This window comes from Melospiza melodia, chromosome 13 (assembly GCF_035770615.1).
Source record: "Melospiza melodia melodia isolate bMelMel2 chromosome 13, bMelMel2.pri, whole genome shotgun sequence".
Taxonomy (NCBI): domain Eukaryota; kingdom Metazoa; phylum Chordata; class Aves; order Passeriformes; family Passerellidae; genus Melospiza; species Melospiza melodia.
The window spans coordinates 8,562,412-8,579,886 of NC_086206.1; the positions used below are offsets into that span (position 1 = coordinate 8,562,412).

Consider the following 17,475-nt stretch of genomic DNA (forward strand, 5'->3'; position numbering starts at 1 on the left):
ATTCTTCATTCTGCAGGATTTTGGCCAAAATGAAAACATTTTTCTCTGCTCTCACAAGGCTGACAACCAGACTTCCCAATCAGAGATGGAAAAAGGTTTTCATTTGCCCTCTCCTGTGCTCAAATAACATCCTCATCATCATCATTCTGGCAGAGGTAAGAGGGGTGCCTCCTGCAAGCCCAGAAACATCAGCTTTACCCACATCAGACAGCAGCATTTGGCAGGTCTGGCTGAGGTGAGAAAACAACTTCTTTATTCTCAGACTGATCTTAAACCCAAGTGTAACAACCACACCTCACTGTGAGCTGCACAGTCCAAAAATGACATTGGCAGCTGGTAAGAACTAGAAGATGGATTATGGGGTGAAAAGATAAAGGTTATCTTTTAAGTCTTGTAATGGTCAATAACTCTTGACACATAGAAAAATTGGGCTGAGGTGCAGAGGCTGGTGTCCTGATAGAGTGCCCCCCCTCAAAAATAATCCAAACACCTTGCACAGAACTGCAAAACAAAGCACCATATTACTCTTCTCCATCTGATGCTGCTGCTCTGGGATCCAATCCAAGACAGCTCAAACCATTTATCCTGGCTGCACACAGAGCACACCATAGGTGAGTTTGTGTAACTGGAGTCTGAACACGATAACCTGAGCAAGTCACAGCTGTCCCTACTTCTCCTTTTGCCTTGGGAGGAACCCAAACACATTCCTACACAGTTTCGTTTTTACTCTCTTCTTTCCAGCCAAGCCACTTATTTTTAGTTGTATGTGAGGCCTCTTCCATCCATACTTAAGAAAAAAGCAACAGTCCTAGACCCAGAGCAGTTCTGCTCCCTGCTCATGCACAGCAGCCACTCTCACCCTGTCAGCTTTAGAGGACTTCCCATCCTTTTGGCACCAACAGCTTCTTTCTAGAAACACATCTGTACAGAAGTTACTTTGGGCTCCTGACCCTACTGAAATAAAGGAATCTGCCCCCCAAAGGAAGAAAATAGACCCAGCTCTGCTTTTAGCACCAGGAAAAACAGCCACCCCACATACATGATAACTGCATGATTTTCCAGAAAATGTTTAGGCTTGTTGCTTTTCTCTGTCAGGAAAATTGTTTAGCTCTTGATTAAACCCCTTATTTCATTTCCAAGGAATGCTACTGTACACAGTTTGTGAGAGACCCAAACATTTGATGCTTTGATGTTGCCTTTATGGTATAAAAGTATAATATATGTCACCAAATACTGAGTTTTAAATGAAGAGTGACCACTTGTAGTACTGCCAGAAAGACATTAAATGCATTTAGATTTACAGAAGCATTTCCCCTCTCCCACCACTATCTATAAACAAAGTAACTTCTCTTTTTTCAGTAGTCATGGGAATTTAAGAAACAACAAAACTCTTACTTCTTTAGCCAAGGCAGAAGTTAACATTTGAGACTCATAACAGCACAGGCTGATAAAGGAAATCTTTTCCCCTCAAATAAAGACAGTTCTTGTTAGGCACCTGCCCTCCTCCACCCCAGGAGCAGGGCTGGGCACATCTGACAGAAAGGCACCAGGTGGGAGAAGCTCCACACAATTTTTCCTCATATCCCAGGCAAACATATATGCTGAGGCAAACATTTAGGCTTTCATATTTTTCCTCCTTGAATATTATTGCCATCATGCTGAAAATTTAAAAAAAATCAGTGTATTATAAAAACATTTGCTTTCTTACTATATGAGTTACATGAGAATATGTTTGGCTTGGTAAAACAAACCCAGTTTACAAGTAGATTTCCACCTCCAGTAGACATTCTGCTTCCCTGCATTGGCAGCATCTGTAGGAACAAGGCCCCTGGGATCAGAAAGGTTTTCCTTCCTTCCCTGATAGCCATCTCATCTAATTTGCCCTTTAAATACACCAGTGTGTGGAGTTTTGAAATCCCTGGTTTTATTCTGCCTACAAAGAATACTTTCTTTATTTTTCTAATGTGAAACTCACCTTTAACAGAAATAAAAAGCTTCATATACAAACCTACCCCGTTTAACATAAACTTCTTATTTCAAGAGATTGAAAGGAAATAGCTCACATAGCATTACAATATTCTGCAGTCTTAGTTAAACATTTGATTATATATAAGTTGTGGCAATAGTGGACTACTCAAAATTTGAGAGAAACATGTTTTGTACTTTAAAGCTGGTTTGCAGATAGTGTGGCTGAAAGGGCACAGGATCATCATCAAAATATTCACTGTTCATCAGCCCAAGCCAAGTGGGTGCTCTGCTGCAGGTTTAACTTCAAAGCAGAGAAGTGTCACAAATTGCTATAACAAGAAGAAATGGACACGAAAGTCTGCTCATATTTGTACATATTTTTCTTCTGCCATCTCACAGACACACAAAAAATAAAATACAACCCCAAAGCTCTCAGTTTGCCCACCTTGACTGGCCACCCCATGGCTGAGGCAAGGGCAGGATGACCAGAAGGGGAAGAGCCCCACAGGCAGCACAGGACAGAGCTACATCCCCTGTTTCAAATGCCAAACCTGAACAGAGACCACGGAGTCCAGGCCAAGCTGTTCTTAATCCCCAACAAATTCAAGGCTAGACAAAGATAACTTGTGTTATTTCACAGCATGTGCCAGTGTCACTCTTTTTTTGATGGTAGAAACTTGTGGAAGATGGGGTAAGAATAATCTGGTGTGTTAAATGTTGATAAATACCCAGAAGCAGCAGTTTTCTGAATTTCCAGAACAGAAGGTTCATGCCAACAAACAAGGGGCAGTGGGTACATCCAATGTCAACCTGCATGCACACTCACCTGCCCCCTGCTGCACTGCACACTGACCCCCAACTGCTCCACAAGGCTTTACCTTGCAGGTGTTACTCCAAATAAAGCCTGGAACAAAGCCCATTGCAGGCTATGGCAACTCCCAAGCTGAGGTTCAGGTTCCCTGACACTTCCCTCCAGGAGTGGATGCTGCTGTGAGCCTCAAACACTGGCACTGAGGTCTGAGCTGCCAGCCTGGCTGCAGAAGAGTGTCCCACCCCGGCAGCCTCCTGCACTCAGGCTGCTGTGCTGAGCTGTGTGGGCAGCAAACAGCACCCAGGAACAGACAGAACCCTGAGCCAGGCCTGAGGGCTGGTTCTTGCCTCCACCTTGTGCAAGCAGGGATGTAATAAACCCCTTGTGTTGTAATTCCTGAGAACCAAGAGGAGATGCTGACCTGAGACCTAGAAATAGAAGCAGAGAAACCACTCTCCTGCTTTAGGGCAGACAAGCTATGCACAGCTATTTCTGTGAACTATTTATACCAATAACTATTTCTGTAAGGTACCTACAGCATTTACAGGAGCTGAACATCTGGCTGGCTCAGTGGGGACCACCATGCCTCCATCCTTTCTGCTCATCACCAGCCCTGCTCCCCTCCACCCCAGCTCAAACTGCAGCCTCAGCTCACTCATTTGGGGCTGTTTCCTTCAATACACCCACAGCAACCCCCAACTTCCAATTTCACAGTAGCAGTAATGCAAAATTAGCACTGGATTCATTTCTGTTGTTCAGTTTCTCTGATGCCCCAGCTTTCAGACCAAGGTGAGGGTTTGATGCATTGTTATGACAAACCTTTCAGGAGGAGAAGATAATCATGCACCACCTGGGTTACTGCAAATTCAATTTGCTTTGCAGCATGCTTTATGCTGGTCTGGAGCTATTAAGGAGAGGCAGTTTCCAGCTGAGGAGTGTGCAGCACTGCACAGCCAAATGGCTTTGCCAGGCTGGCCCAGTGCTGCCCTCCTGCATCACCCTGGGGCTGTTATCCCCTGGAGGCCTCTCCCAATCTCTTGGGGTAACACACCTGAGGTCAGAGACTGCAGGAATGGAATACTTCATATTAGGCCATCTTCTTTGCACAAACTTCAGCCCAAACATCTCAAACTTATTTCTCTTACCTAGCCAGGCAGAGCTTACTTCCCCCACCAGACTGGGCCAGGATCAAAATTCAGAATAAGATCCACAAGCAGAGAAAAAGGGAGGAATATCCCTCTTAGAGGTGGTTGTCTTTTTTCTAATAGGGACACCTATGTTCCTTAAAATGACTTGTACTCCTTCTTTAAAAATCTTCTTTTCCCCTTGTAGTAACCAATGAAATTTTTTTCAAGCCACCCTAGAAAGAGAGCACCAGACGGACAACACAGTATCCATGTGTAGCAATAGAAAACCAGAAACAATTCTTTTAAAAGGTGAGAAAGTAAGAAAATAGCTCTCAAGATAAGTACCCCCAGCTGGGATGTAACAGCATTCCTACCTGGGGAGCTGCAGAGCCGCCATCTCCATGCTCTGAACACACTGCCTTCCATCAGAATAAAGGAGGCTGACCTTCCACAGAACAAATGGTCAAATTAACAGGATTACCATCTGAAGCAGAGATCACATTTGGAGAGAAGCCTGTTGTCTGAACAAGTTTAATTCACAGGTGGATCAGTCTCTCAGCTCCTGGTTTTCCCACACAGCCCAGAATCACATGGAACACCTACAGTCAGTCTTGCATAGGTATTAACTTTCAGTTTAAGCTGAATATTTAACTGTGGTCAAGAGTTTATCATATCTCTAATATTGCTGCAGGATATATTCTTGAACAGTTAAATACAATCCCCATTTTTAAGAGAGCAGTTAGAAATTAAAAAATGGAATGGTGGTTTTGCTGTGAAACATCTAAAAGGGACTAAGATCTGAAAATAAACACCAAGGGGCCTAGCACTGAAACATGGTTGCTGATTTAGAAATTAAATCTAGAGACTACCTTTCAGGAGGATTATTTTCCCTCATCCACTCCCATTTTGTGTTCTACATTTAAAGACAAAGCATCAAAATACATCTTGGCAAATCCTTCAATAATCAGCAAAAATTACATCCCCTTTGTCTAGGACATGCAATTCTCTGAGAAATTAAAAGGTCTCCAAACTGGCACCAGCAAACATGTTCAGCTCACATTTGCACTTGTTAACACAGAACTTATAACCATTCATTGCAAGGAAAGAAAGCCAGCAGCACCAAAGAACTTGCTTACCATTAATTACCATCGGGATTTTTATTACATTAAAGGTTTAACATTTATCAAAATACTGGGTCAGGGAAGAGGAAATAGCAGAATAACTTTAAAAAATAGCAAAAAGCAGCCTTGCTGGGAACTATTGTTTAAAAAAAATATCGAACCAACAACAGAATAGGAGCTCCCTGAAATATTAAATGTAGCATTTAAGTTATCTGCAGCAGGACATGAGGAACCCTGGTAGTCTCACAAAGGTTTTCAGTGTTATTGAACAGTCCTTCAAAATAAGCACCAAAAAATACACAAAAAACAAAGAACCATTTATTTCTGTGTTCTCCTCTCCAGAACCATCAGTTTCCAGAAAATGTCCCACTAGGACCTCTGTGATTCTCCAACATTGCAAAAGTCAAAGACTTTCCTGTAACAAGGCACACACCTCTCCAGAAATAAACTCTGCACACATGATTGTTTGTCAAACACTGTGCCAAACCCCCAATGTTCAAATGATTTTTTAGGAAGAGGTAGGCTTTTCCTACTGATCACCTCAGGGTAACAATCCAGACAACCTGATTCAAGAATATCCCAGTAAGCTGATCATTACAGAGTGTTAATTCCCCATGTACTTGTCATGTCTATTATCCCCTCCCCAGCCTCCTGCACCTGGCTAGAGGAAATCCAAGTTGCCCAACATGACAATTTTACCTTAGTATCCAAATAAAAAGTTTCCATGGATAAGCCAATAGTGGTAAATAAATAAAGCCATAGTTTCTACACTATTCATCCCCAACTCCCACACTTATTAATGGTCACAGTCTGAAAATCCTTAACTGATCATAGTTAAAAGAAATATAGAAATATACATAAAACCAGCTGTCTTAGACAGCATTTTTATTAAAAATGAATACACAGAGACATAGCAGCTTTTACAATAAAGAGTTTTTTAAAAGGCGCCAAGTTGTAAGCCAACCATTCAAAAAAGAGGCTTTGAAATGTTGTCTCCCACAGCACTTTTTGCCCATTTGTCAACAAGGGAGAGAAATCTGCAGATTACCCAAAGGACAAACAGGCACAGTAACTAATTTAAACTTCAAGCCCTTTTTCTGAACAGTTGATCAAGCATCACCCTCCGTAGCAGCATCTGGAGCACACTTCAGTGTTCTTTCAAGTGGCTGGTGTACTTGATCCATTTCTTTAAAATATTTTAACATTCAATAAAACTATTTCAAATAGAAAAACTTCTGTCAGATGAAAGTAAGGTTTCCTTTTCAGATTCCATGAAAGCTTATGAACTTCACTGGCAGCATTTCTGTAATGGAGCAGGAGCCAAAACCAGCAGAACAGGCACTTGAGCAAAACTGTCCACCAACAGTTCCTAAAGTCAGATTGATTGCAGTCCAGAAGACAGTTTCTTACTACTTTGTGGTGGTGTAAGGACACCAGTGGGGAAAGGTGAAGTCCTATTTTGCTCAGCCAACATGGCTTGTTTTGCTTGAGCTCTGTCCTGAAAGCACATGAAAAAGAGGGAAAAAAAAATCTTTACTTTGTGTTTATGCAACAGATCAAGAGAATTCAGTGTTTTATAATCTGATACTGTTAATCTGGAACTGCATTGCATATCCACATCTAACTCTCCTCACAGTAACTGATAAATCACATGGTTCACAGTAGTTACTTGTAGTACAACTCATAGATCAGTATTAGTTTTTGGAATCTGATGATTAGCATTAGGCATTCATAACACACAAGCGCCCCTGTACCTTCAAGAAAGCAAAACAGAGAAACAATTGAGCAGGAAGAACTTTAACTTCTACTTAGAATTCAATAACCTAAAGAGAAAAACTAACCCCAATAGCTTAAACCACAATTCTTTGAACAAGATTTTGATCCTCTGCAAGTTTCTCACACTAAAAACCACTCTTGCTCCACTGCTTGTCAGTGACCACTGTCACGTAACAATCCCACCACATCAGTCTCAAGTGATCAATCTTTGTTTTTCTCCAGATCAGACAAGACTGTATCAGTGGTATTTCCTAGAGAGAAAGGTCTAACACATGGTATTTGAAGTACCCCAAAGGGCAGAGAAATGCTTCTGATTTCTAGGGTAATTATATGCTTTTGATACAAGAGGCTGAAGGCACATCTTCTTAAATCATCTTTAAACAAAATACTGAACAAGTCAGTCCCAAGAAAAGTCATTGTCTCAAGAATTTTGTATCTGGACTACAACCTTATATCTTTTATCACCTAAATACCCTCAGTCTCAATCTGCTCATGCTTCTCTTAAGTTGACTGTATGTTCAAGCCAAAGAAACAACACTTCAGAGATTCCACAGACAGCTTTTTGGCTTCATTTGCACATACATACCAGCAAATCAAAGCTGTTGATGTGTGTCTGTATATTGTGCAAATCTTCAGGAGCTATCCCGCTAAAGTGTTTGAGTTTGGAGCTTCCTACTTCCCTCAGAGCCATGGCAAACGGGACCATCCATTTCACACAGTCCTCTATCTCACAGAACTCATAACCTGCAACACAAGGCACACTTATCTGCCTGAACCAAGACATAATATTTGTCAACACACAAGACTTAAGTTTATAAATGTCAATACCTGAAACTTTCTGCATCAGCTCAGATGAGGAGAAGTGATACAAAGCAGAAGCTGCAAGTATTCCATAGGTATATTCCAAGCAGCCAATATCCAGCACACAGAGATCCAAAAGCTGAAAGACAACAGATGTTGAGTAAGCCTGACAGAAAACCACTTTTCCAGGTAAAACAGCATTTGAAGGAAATGAGTCTCACCTCTGTTATTTGTACAAATATCTGCTGTGGATATTGTGGCAGCATTACTTCATAAAGATCATTTAAATATGCAACTTGCAGGTAAATGTTTAGCCACGATACAACTGTCAGTGGATTTAAGTTCCAATTAAGAGCCTGAAAGAACAGACAGACACAAGATTTCAGTGCCAATTTAAGTTCCTAACTTAAACCATGCAAGATGGTTAAACAATCACAAGTTCTAATCCCAGCTGGTTAAAGCATCTTTAGAACATGCAAATCAAATACTCTCTTGTAGCTCTTCCTATGGATACAGTCAGGGAACAGATTTTTTTAATACACACTTATTGTGTGGATTAAAGGTGGATGCTTTAGATCACTTATTACCTAAAGAAAACACTGCTTTCTAATTGGTAAGATAAATTGTGCCTCTTTAGCAGCACCTAAGATTAACTGAGAAGCTCTGCTTTTAGTCTGATTATGCTATACATTTCTAAAAACTAATTCCATTTGTAAATATTACCTTCATAATGATCAATTCCATACTGATGATTTCATCTTCTGTACAGGCTCCATCTGTAACATAGGCAAACTGGTGCAACTTTGGTGGATAAATCTCCTGAAAGATAAGGGATCAAGTATTTAATCTGTGGAATAGGATGCAACTAGTTTCATGTGTTACTTTTACAAAAAGTAAAGAAATGAAGAGAACAACCACTGCTTCAGCCTGCCAAAACAGAAAGGGGAGGGGGGGATAATTCCTTATTCCCCCATTCTAAATCCTGTGTTCTCTGCCTTTAATAGACACAGATTTCTTGTCCATCATGGATGAGTACAAACCTACATTGTTTGACTACAGCACCACTGTGACTGTATCACAACTGACATCAAGATTTTTTTAAGCATCCTAAAGAAAAGGCCTTTTATCTCTTAAGAACAGACTGAACATCAGTTCTTTTAAACAACTGAGAACTTAAAAAAGCACTGTGTATTTTAGTAGTTCAAATTCTTCCAGTAAATAATAGCCTAGACTATCATGCAGTAGGTACTCTATTGCAATGAAATTGCAACAAGTGGTGTCTGTATACAGCAGCCAGCCAAAAATTCACTTAACAACTGCAATTACAACTTTAGATTTATTCTAACACCGAATTCTCTAATGAGAAAACTAGATAACTTCACAGTATAATTTTACCCACTTCAAAAAAAACCCAGGAATGTTGAAAACAAAAAAAAAAAAAAACCAAAAAACATTTTTGTTCTGTCTTCCATTTGAAAAAAATCATAGCAAGGAACTCCATAAAGCTTTCCACAATATTTCCAGCATCCAAGAATTGTGCTGTGTGTCCATTCACATTTTTATGGCAAGTTGAGCTGCAGACACTTACCTCAAGCTTTGCTGCTATGAACAGAGAAGTGACACCAATAAGCTGCAATAGTGTTTTTACAACATCCTGTTGTGTGGCCATAAAACGATCAAAGAAATCTTGTGCTAAATAAAAAGTTTCTCTATGAAGTTTGTAGGCTTCACAAACCTGGAGAAACAACAGAGATTACAAAGGTCAAGAACAGTGTTAAAAAGTCAAAATTAGATGCTACATATGTATCAAAAAAACCCCATAAGATAGACATAAAGTTTATATTAGCTTTCTACTTCACTGCTATTGTGAAGTAACATGTTAACTAACTGCAAGAGTTAAACAGTTTCCTTTGACACAAGATGATTGTCATTACAGTAACTTTCAAGAAAAAAAAACATCACAGTGAAAACCCTTCTAGGAAATGCAAGCACATGTTCCAACAATGTCAGAATATCAGTTCCTCATTTTTTGCAAAGATCCATCATTCCAACGCCTCAAAAGAGAAAATTCTCACAAGCACTTTAAGAACAGGGACTATGCCACCAAGTCACCCAAAGAGTGAAACAGATTCAGACACAGGAGGAGCTGTAGCATATTCCACATGACAAAACCAGATAAAAAGGCTGGGAGATGGATCTGATCTCAGAGCTAACCACCTTCCTTCTTACAGTGACTCTTTTAATTATTTGTTCAGCCTTTGTCTGCAGTGTGATCTTAAAAGCTTACCCTGTGATAGGGACAAATTGATTATTGCCCACTATCAATCTCAACGAGTAACAGAATGTATTGACAGTCTGCAAATCATCAGTTCAGTACATCATATATTCTTTAAGTTTGGTGTCATTCATTGACAAAATTTAAGATGAAGACAAGTATCTGGAGCTAAACATGCTTCTGAAGTGCACTCATGACAGTTATTAGTGCACTTCAACAAAAGCACACTTGAGACACTCACAAGCACAGAAAAGCTTACCTCCATTAGCCAGTCTAGAAGGATGGTTCTCATCTTGGGCTGCAGCTGGGGGTGCCTTTGCATGTAGAATTTGTCTCTCACGTAGGTCTCTTCTTTGTTTATCATGTTTTTCCATACATCATCCTTGTTTGCCCAGCTAAAAGAGATCAAGGTTCAGTCTTGGCTCATGAGACAGGAGGAAGGCAGAGCAGCAGCAGCCCAGCACACTCACCCTAGAGCTGGCAGTGGGGTAGCTCTGGTGGGAACAACGCTCAGGTGGATAAAGCGCGAGTAATCGACACGGACGGGATCGTCGTCTTTGTCCGGAGTGGGAATCAGCATGTGGGCGTGCTCGTGGATGTTAGTCCAGGACTTCTGTCAAACCAAACACCACATTTCACACTGGGCTTTTTAAAGGAATCATTTTAGCTGTAGAGAGACAATACTCATAATTTCTGTCACAATTTCTTGCCAGTGTCCTATCTCTGAACTGCACAGAATCACAGAGCGGTAGAGGCTGGAAGGCACCTCTAGGTGCTTCCATCAAGCTCCCTGCTCACACAGGGCCACCAAGGGCCACCTGCCCAGGACCATGACCAGAAGGCTTTAGAGTATCTTCAAGGATGGAGACTCCAGAACTGTTTTGGACAACTTGCGCCATGTTTGCCTGCCCTCACAGTAAAAATTGTTCCAAGACATTAACAGGAAACCTCTTCTGCTTCAGTTTGTGTCCATCTCCCCTTGTCCCATCCCACTAAGAAGAGTTTAGCTCCATCTTCTTTACATCTTCCCTTCAAATAGTTATAAACCACTGACACAAATCACCAGAGACTTTCTCCAGGCTAAACAGCCCCAGCTTCCTCAGCCTTTCCTTATCAGCAAGATGCTTGGGTTCCTGAATTACCTCCATCGACCTTTCTGGACTCTTTCTTCTATGCTCAAGCCTCTTTTTTACTGGGGAGCCCACAGCTGGACACAACACTACAGATATGGCCTCACCTGGGCTGAGTAGAGAGGGTAGAGAAAGCAGAGAAAGCTTGGAACTAAAGCTGAAGAACATCCACCCTGCTCTTTGAAAGATCACAAGTGTTTCATGGAAGGATATCCAAGTCAGAACCTCCTACTCTCACACTATGTTTTGTTTTGACCAAAAATATACTTGCCCTCAAGTAAAGAACAAGCAGATGGAACTCAAAGACCCAAATATGAGGTCAGGATTTCTGGTCAGGAATATGTAGATAATATGCCTTGAAGCCATGCTTTCATGCAAAGCATCTCAGATGATGAGCACAGCAAAATAGTTTGTAGGATTTTGTACTCATTCGTTTAGCAGAGTTTAGATAAAAACCCCAAAGCACTTATGACCCAATTTTCAGAATATAGCCAAGCACATGTTAAGCAATTGCTACTTAACTATCAAGCTTTATATGTCAAATTCTGCCATGGTCCGCAAACATCAGCTATCCAAAACTTCACCTGGCATGTCCTTTCAACCTTTATTTGGACCAGAAATCTAGGTTTACTCTTCTACCATCTAACTCTTAAATAGAATCTTGTATACTTCACACAGTGCCCCAGGAAAACACTACTTGATTTGCAGCAGAATACAAAGCCAGCACCAAGTCATCATGCCCAAGCAAATTAAAATTTGGCATTTCTGTTTAATAATGAAGTCAGCCATCTTGCTGCAAATTCATGAGTTCTGCACCACTAAAAGGACAGAACTCCCTAATAGATTTCTAATATGATAAACAAAAAATAAATTAAAAGCAAGTTCAGAAGAATCATTAGGTGCTATCAAGTAAAACACTATGTGAAACTCTGCCTCTTGCAAAAAAGCTTCCACAGCTGATTTTTGCCATCTTTCTTACATATGACATCACTTTCCAGCAAAATGGCTTCTTCCTGCACTAGTTTCACAAACAGAAACCACTGACTTGATGAAACCAAAACCACATTTCACAGTTCTCTCACAGCTAAGACTGCTTTGCACTTTGAATTACTGACACATAGATCAAGTCTTTTTTCTTCTTGGGAGTTCTACATGCAAATACAGCATAGCTACATACCCAGCCATGCCAGGATTCAATTTGGGTGGGGAGGAGGCAAAATAAGGGAACAGTACCCTTATCTTAAAAATTACAGACTCCTTACAAACTGAAAGTTCAAATGAAAACATCGCATCAGCATTGCTTAAAGTTAATTTTTGTCCTTCCTCAAAACTAGACTTTAGTCACACTTTGTTCTCCAAACTGCACAGCAAGCCCAGCTGCCAACAGCCTTTGGAGAAGTGCTGTCTTATCAGTTAATCAGCAAACAGAAAAGCAGTAGATTATACAGTATCTATTTAAAGGTGCCTACTACACCAGCAGCTTCTGAAGGACGAGAGACTTGCTCACAAAGCTCTCAAAGCAGACGCATCACATGCAACAATACTAAAGATATTTCACCAGCCTCAATTTTCTATAAGGCAATAGAAATCAAAGTTCAAGAGCCTCTTAGGTGTTTTGAAAAGAAGGGAAAACAAAGTTTTTGACAACATAATGTCACTTAACAAGACACTGGGGAAAAAGATGTGAGCAACACTACAAGTACGCAGCTCAGCAAGAGACAAGAATGAAACTAATGTGCCAGGGCCTCAAAGGAAAACAGCCTATGGGGAAGGAGACAGGAATTAATTAGTGTGGGTGAGGGAGCACCATAACTCTGGCACAGATTTTGGTGGAGAGAATGAGCATATCAATCAGGCTCTTGAGTATTTAAATGCAAGACACTCAATCGAAAGCAAGAAACACTACCAAGAAACTGCATTACCTCACACTGCAACTGTAAGGAAATAGGAGCCACTACTGAAAAAAGAACAGTTTAAGGTGGGGAGGGTATGAGGAAACCATGAAGAACTTCCTTTGGGCTTGCACAGAGCTAATCCAAAAATAGAGACCTGTCAGAAAGCAACAGATGCTACCCAGAATCTGTGCAGCCTAACAGAGGAAACACTACAGTCCTGAGCTTACTTCTGACAAAAACAGGAGCTGAAGCAGTACACAAGCAAAAACATCAGTGGGGAGAACAGCCTCTTCAAATCTGTGTGGAGCCCAGCAAAAAAGCTTGGTGACTCCCACAGTAATGTTCCAGGTACAGGAGCAACTAATCAGATGCTGATCTCTATCTCAGACCTGAGAACAAAAGACTGATTGGAGAAAAAAAGCACCTGAGAAGGCTCATTAGGAGGAGAGGTACCAAGAGAGAAGGTAGGTGATAAACCCATTAGAGCACCAAAGCCCATCCAGCTCCAAACAAAGAAAACCCAGGAGTTCAGAGGTGGAGGTCTTAATAAAGCTCAAACATTAGCAGGCCTCATTTTCCTGCAGCATGTCACCATTCACCCATACACCAAATATTCATAGAAAATAATCTTTTTGAACAACGTTCAGGATATAGATCAGACACAAAACAGAGTACTGGGGTTATTGGTTACAGGCCAGGCAGGGCCTTCAGCAAAGAGCACCTAAAAATACAAACTGCTGAAACACTTGTGCACCTCAATGTGAGCTAGGAGCCACCAGAATGAGCTTCCACTGACAAGCAAGGCGTGCAGCAGGAGAAAGAGAATGACACAGGACTGCATGCAAACAGCAACATCAGAGGTTTTTCAGCATGGAAATCAATGGCAGGGGAGCAAGCCTGTTTGTCACCCTTAAAGCAGCCCCTTATACCACAGACAATGGTATCACTTCCAAGTCCACAGCCTTAGTCTGCCCATCAGAAATAGCAAGAACCTATAATTCTAGCCACTTTTCACTCATAGGATGCATGACTTTGAAGTACTGAATTTTTCTTTGCCATCAGAGGGAATTCCAGATTTAGCAAACAAGACAGAAAAGAGCAACTCACACTATTCAGTTGGTCCAATCCTTTTGGGATAGCATAGGAGCTTCTACTCCTTTGAAATAAGAGTCTAAATGTTCTAATCCAGATTAGAGCAAAGTCCATTCTCAACCTGTGTATAGTTTAGACTCCTTTTTTTGTGGGCTCTGTTTTGTTTTTTTTTAATTGAATCTTCAAAAGTTAATCTAGATTAGTAAAAGAAACTTTTGAGTTTTGAATTGAGGCTATTTTCAAAACACTTAGGTGGAACACTTCAACAATGCTAAAATCAGATTCTGGAAAACATCCAGTAAGAAATTGATCACAACTCCCTCCTGAGAGTTTACTCCACCTTTACATGTGAAAATATTAGCTAGTTTCAGCTAAAGAAACTAACTTACAGATTCCATTCTTCACTTTATATGGAGGTGACCATGCAACTTGCATCACAATTACACAGATTATTCTAATCTAGTTAGATGAATTTTGTTGTACATGGCGCCTCAGAAGTGTATTCATCCCCACACAGCAGCCAGAATTAGTATGAGAATTGCTAGCAGAATTACAGCAGTGCCAGTTCTCCAAAATCAAACAGAGAATTTATGCAATACTCTGCTGTCACAGACCTGATGATATAGCCACCCCTTCATCACATAAAGGGTAACGGCATCCTAATTAAGAACTGAGGCCTTATGTTCCACAGAAGAAAACTAATGAATTGACTATGAAGATGTCATAAAGTGGGATGTGTCTCTGATATTTTGCCTTGTGGATAAACTAGTGTCAGTAAACAATTTATTTAATGCAGAAGTCATGTGGTACAGGCTGCAGTGGATTTATAGCTGCCTGCATTTTAGAACTGCCGTGTCTCCACAGAATAAGTGTTGCCCTGGCTATCATTCCAGCCTCTATACTGCTGCTGGAACCGTAAACATATTCTCATTAGTGGTCCATGGCAATTTATATCACAGAATAGCTTGTGTCACACCATAGACTGAAGAGCTGCTGCTGTGCAGCCAAATGTTAGCTTTTTTAACCAGATCTGGAACAATCTGGCTACTTTGTAACAACAAAAATACCTGATCTATGTAGGGAAACATATACAGGCATGATATTATTTGTTGCTTATAGAATGAAGGGGTCAAATTCCACCAGTATCCTATAATGACCCTGAAAAATTCCCAAGAAAGATTTTTGATGCCTACTGCCTAAATTTTTTAAATTTTAGTTTACTTATCCATCCTGAAGTAACACTGAATGGCTACCAGGCCAAGAGCACAAACAAGAAGACAAAATTGGAAGTCTTTATCTGCTTTGAAAGTTGAAGGTCAACATATGCAAAAGACACCTCAAATTTCCTTCCACTGTATTACTGGAAGACAGTAAAATTGGGTCCCCATTGAGACTTTCTAACAAATCCTTGTTATTATGCAATAAACATGCACGAGAAGACCTTGCTCAGTTTGAACAGAATGAATCTTCTGGTGAAGGAGAAAGCTGCAGTGAAGGACAGGCAGCTCTTCCTTGTCAGAAGTGAGAAATTAGTTTAATATACTGTGCAAAAGAAAGACAGAAGGGAAGGAGAGATCCCCTCATTAAATGCTCACCATTTGAGCCCTGCTTAATATGTTGACTGATAACTAGTGTACGCAGTTGCAACAAGCAGAGGCCATTCCAAACAATGATGCCCATCTGTTATGGTAGCACTTCAGTCTTAGAACTTCCAGCTGCCACTTTGGGCTAGATGTGCCACATTATGCACAGCCTGGCCTCCCAAACGAGGACAGGCTGCACACCCTGCCCCTGACTTCTGCACCTTCAGCATCACCCTGGGTGCAGTGACAGGGACTGAGCAGGAGTGCACATGCCAAGGAAAAAAGGGGAATGCACCTATTCCAGAACACAGGCTACTCAAGGTACAAAGGCATTATGCTTTCAATGTCACACACCACACAGCATTCAACTTTTTCAGCTGGTTCATTCTACATGCCTTGCTGAGAAAGTCAGCAAGGGTCACTATCAACCTCCACTGCAGGGCTGATTTTCACAGGTAGAGCGACTTTATAGAAAAATTCCTTTGTTCTGCAGAGAAACAAAGCCTGTTTTACCATGGGCATCAAGTATACCCTTCCAAATTCTAATCAGGAATTACCCTTGTCAATGGGAATAGAGCTGATCTAGGAGAAAAAGGGATGCTTTCCTCTTTCCCAGATGACAGAGAAGTAGAGACATGACTACAAGAGGAACCACCTCAAGAGATGTGCATATCTGCATGCTTAAGGAGCACATGTACAAGGTACATAAGCACATGACTGTACTGCTGCACTTCTCCAGGTAGGTTTAAAGGCTTGACAGGTGCAGCCTTCAACTCAAGGACAGCTGAATTCATTTCAGCATTAACATAATGCTTCAGATCAACACAGGCCTTGTATCTAACAAAGGCTTCAAAACTACATATATGAACTGAATTGTTCTGCACACTCTATCATTAACCAGGGCCAAGAGTCCCTGTTGCCCACTGCTATGCAGCATGTGGCAGCAGCATACCTGTTTCACCATGCTGCCATAAATAATGAGGTACTGCAAAGTAAGCGCAGGGTTAAGTGAGATTACAATATTTACATATAAAACCGATTCAATTACCTGTTTTGCGCACGGCTTTTTTCTCGTCATCTCCATTTTGGCAATTTCTTCATCAGGATCCTGTAAGAACTACAGAAAGCGACATATGATTTCCGGAGCACAAACCGCGGGCCCAGCAGCTGTTGGCCGCAGTGACACCCGCCCGTTCCCGCAGGAGCACAGCCCCGCAGGCCCACCCAGCCCCCGGCCCACCGCGTGGGGCCCGCACCCCAACAAAGGCGGCGAGGCCGCGGGGGCCCAGCCCGGCGGTGGAGCCCAAGGGCACCGGGCCGGGCCCGCACTCACCGTGGCCACATCAGCTTTCCTCTTGCGGGCTCGCATGGCGTACTCGGCACGGGCGTCCCCCTTGGCAGGACCCTTGTCGTCCGCGCAGTCGCTGCGGAGAGAGGGGAAGCTGAGCGAGCGCCGGCGGGGAGGGTGCCGGGGTGCCCGGCCTGCAGGGCCCCAGGCCGGGCGGGCCCGGCGCACTCACCTCTCCCGGCGCATGGCACCGTCTTGGCCGGCAGGCCGAGCCGAGCGCGGGACGGGGCCGAGCGGGCCCGAGCCGCAGACCCCCCCACAAAGGCCGGCAGAGGCGCGCAACGGGCGGCCAGAGCGGCCCCACCGGCTCCCCCCGCCCCGCGGCCGCCCACCGCCCCCTGCCCGCCCGCGCTGCCGCTCACTCACCGCCGCACCGGCCCTCGCCGGCCGGGAGCGGGTGGTCGGCGGGTGCCGGGCCGGTGGGGCAGGGCGGGAGGCGGGCGGGTTCCGCCGGGCGCCTGCTGCCTCACGGCGCGGCCGCTCCCGTCCCTGCGCGCGGCGCGGGCCGCGCCCGGCGGGACATTTAAACGCGCGGCGGCGGCGCGGGG

General features: G+C 42.6%; 1 protein-coding gene across 2 annotated transcripts; it reads right to left on the reverse strand.

The window, feature by feature from the left end:
• Positions 1-5,323: 5,323 nt before the first annotated feature.
• Positions 5,324-17,360, reverse strand: CCNE1 (cyclin E1). 2 transcript variants are annotated; one of them, XM_063167696.1, is made up of 11 exons: positions 17,294-17,360; positions 16,913-17,003; positions 16,628-16,696; positions 10,350-10,492; positions 10,139-10,274; positions 9,193-9,339; positions 8,328-8,423; positions 7,826-7,960; positions 7,632-7,743; positions 7,390-7,547; positions 5,324-6,525 (listed from the first exon to the last, which is right to left on the reverse strand). In XM_063167696.1, exons 2-11 carry the CDS (start codon positions 16,946-16,948, stop codon positions 6,403-6,405), a joined length of 1,155 nt encoding a protein of 384 aa, XP_063023766.1. In that variant the 5' UTR covers positions 16,949-17,003; positions 17,294-17,360; the 3' UTR covers positions 5,324-6,402. The 2 variants fall into 2 exon arrangements, with proteins under 2 accessions (XP_063023766.1, XP_063023765.1); XM_063167695.1 differs by lacking the exon at positions 17,294-17,360 and adding an exon at positions 17,100-17,141.
• Between the last annotated feature and the right edge of the window lie 115 nt (positions 17,361-17,475).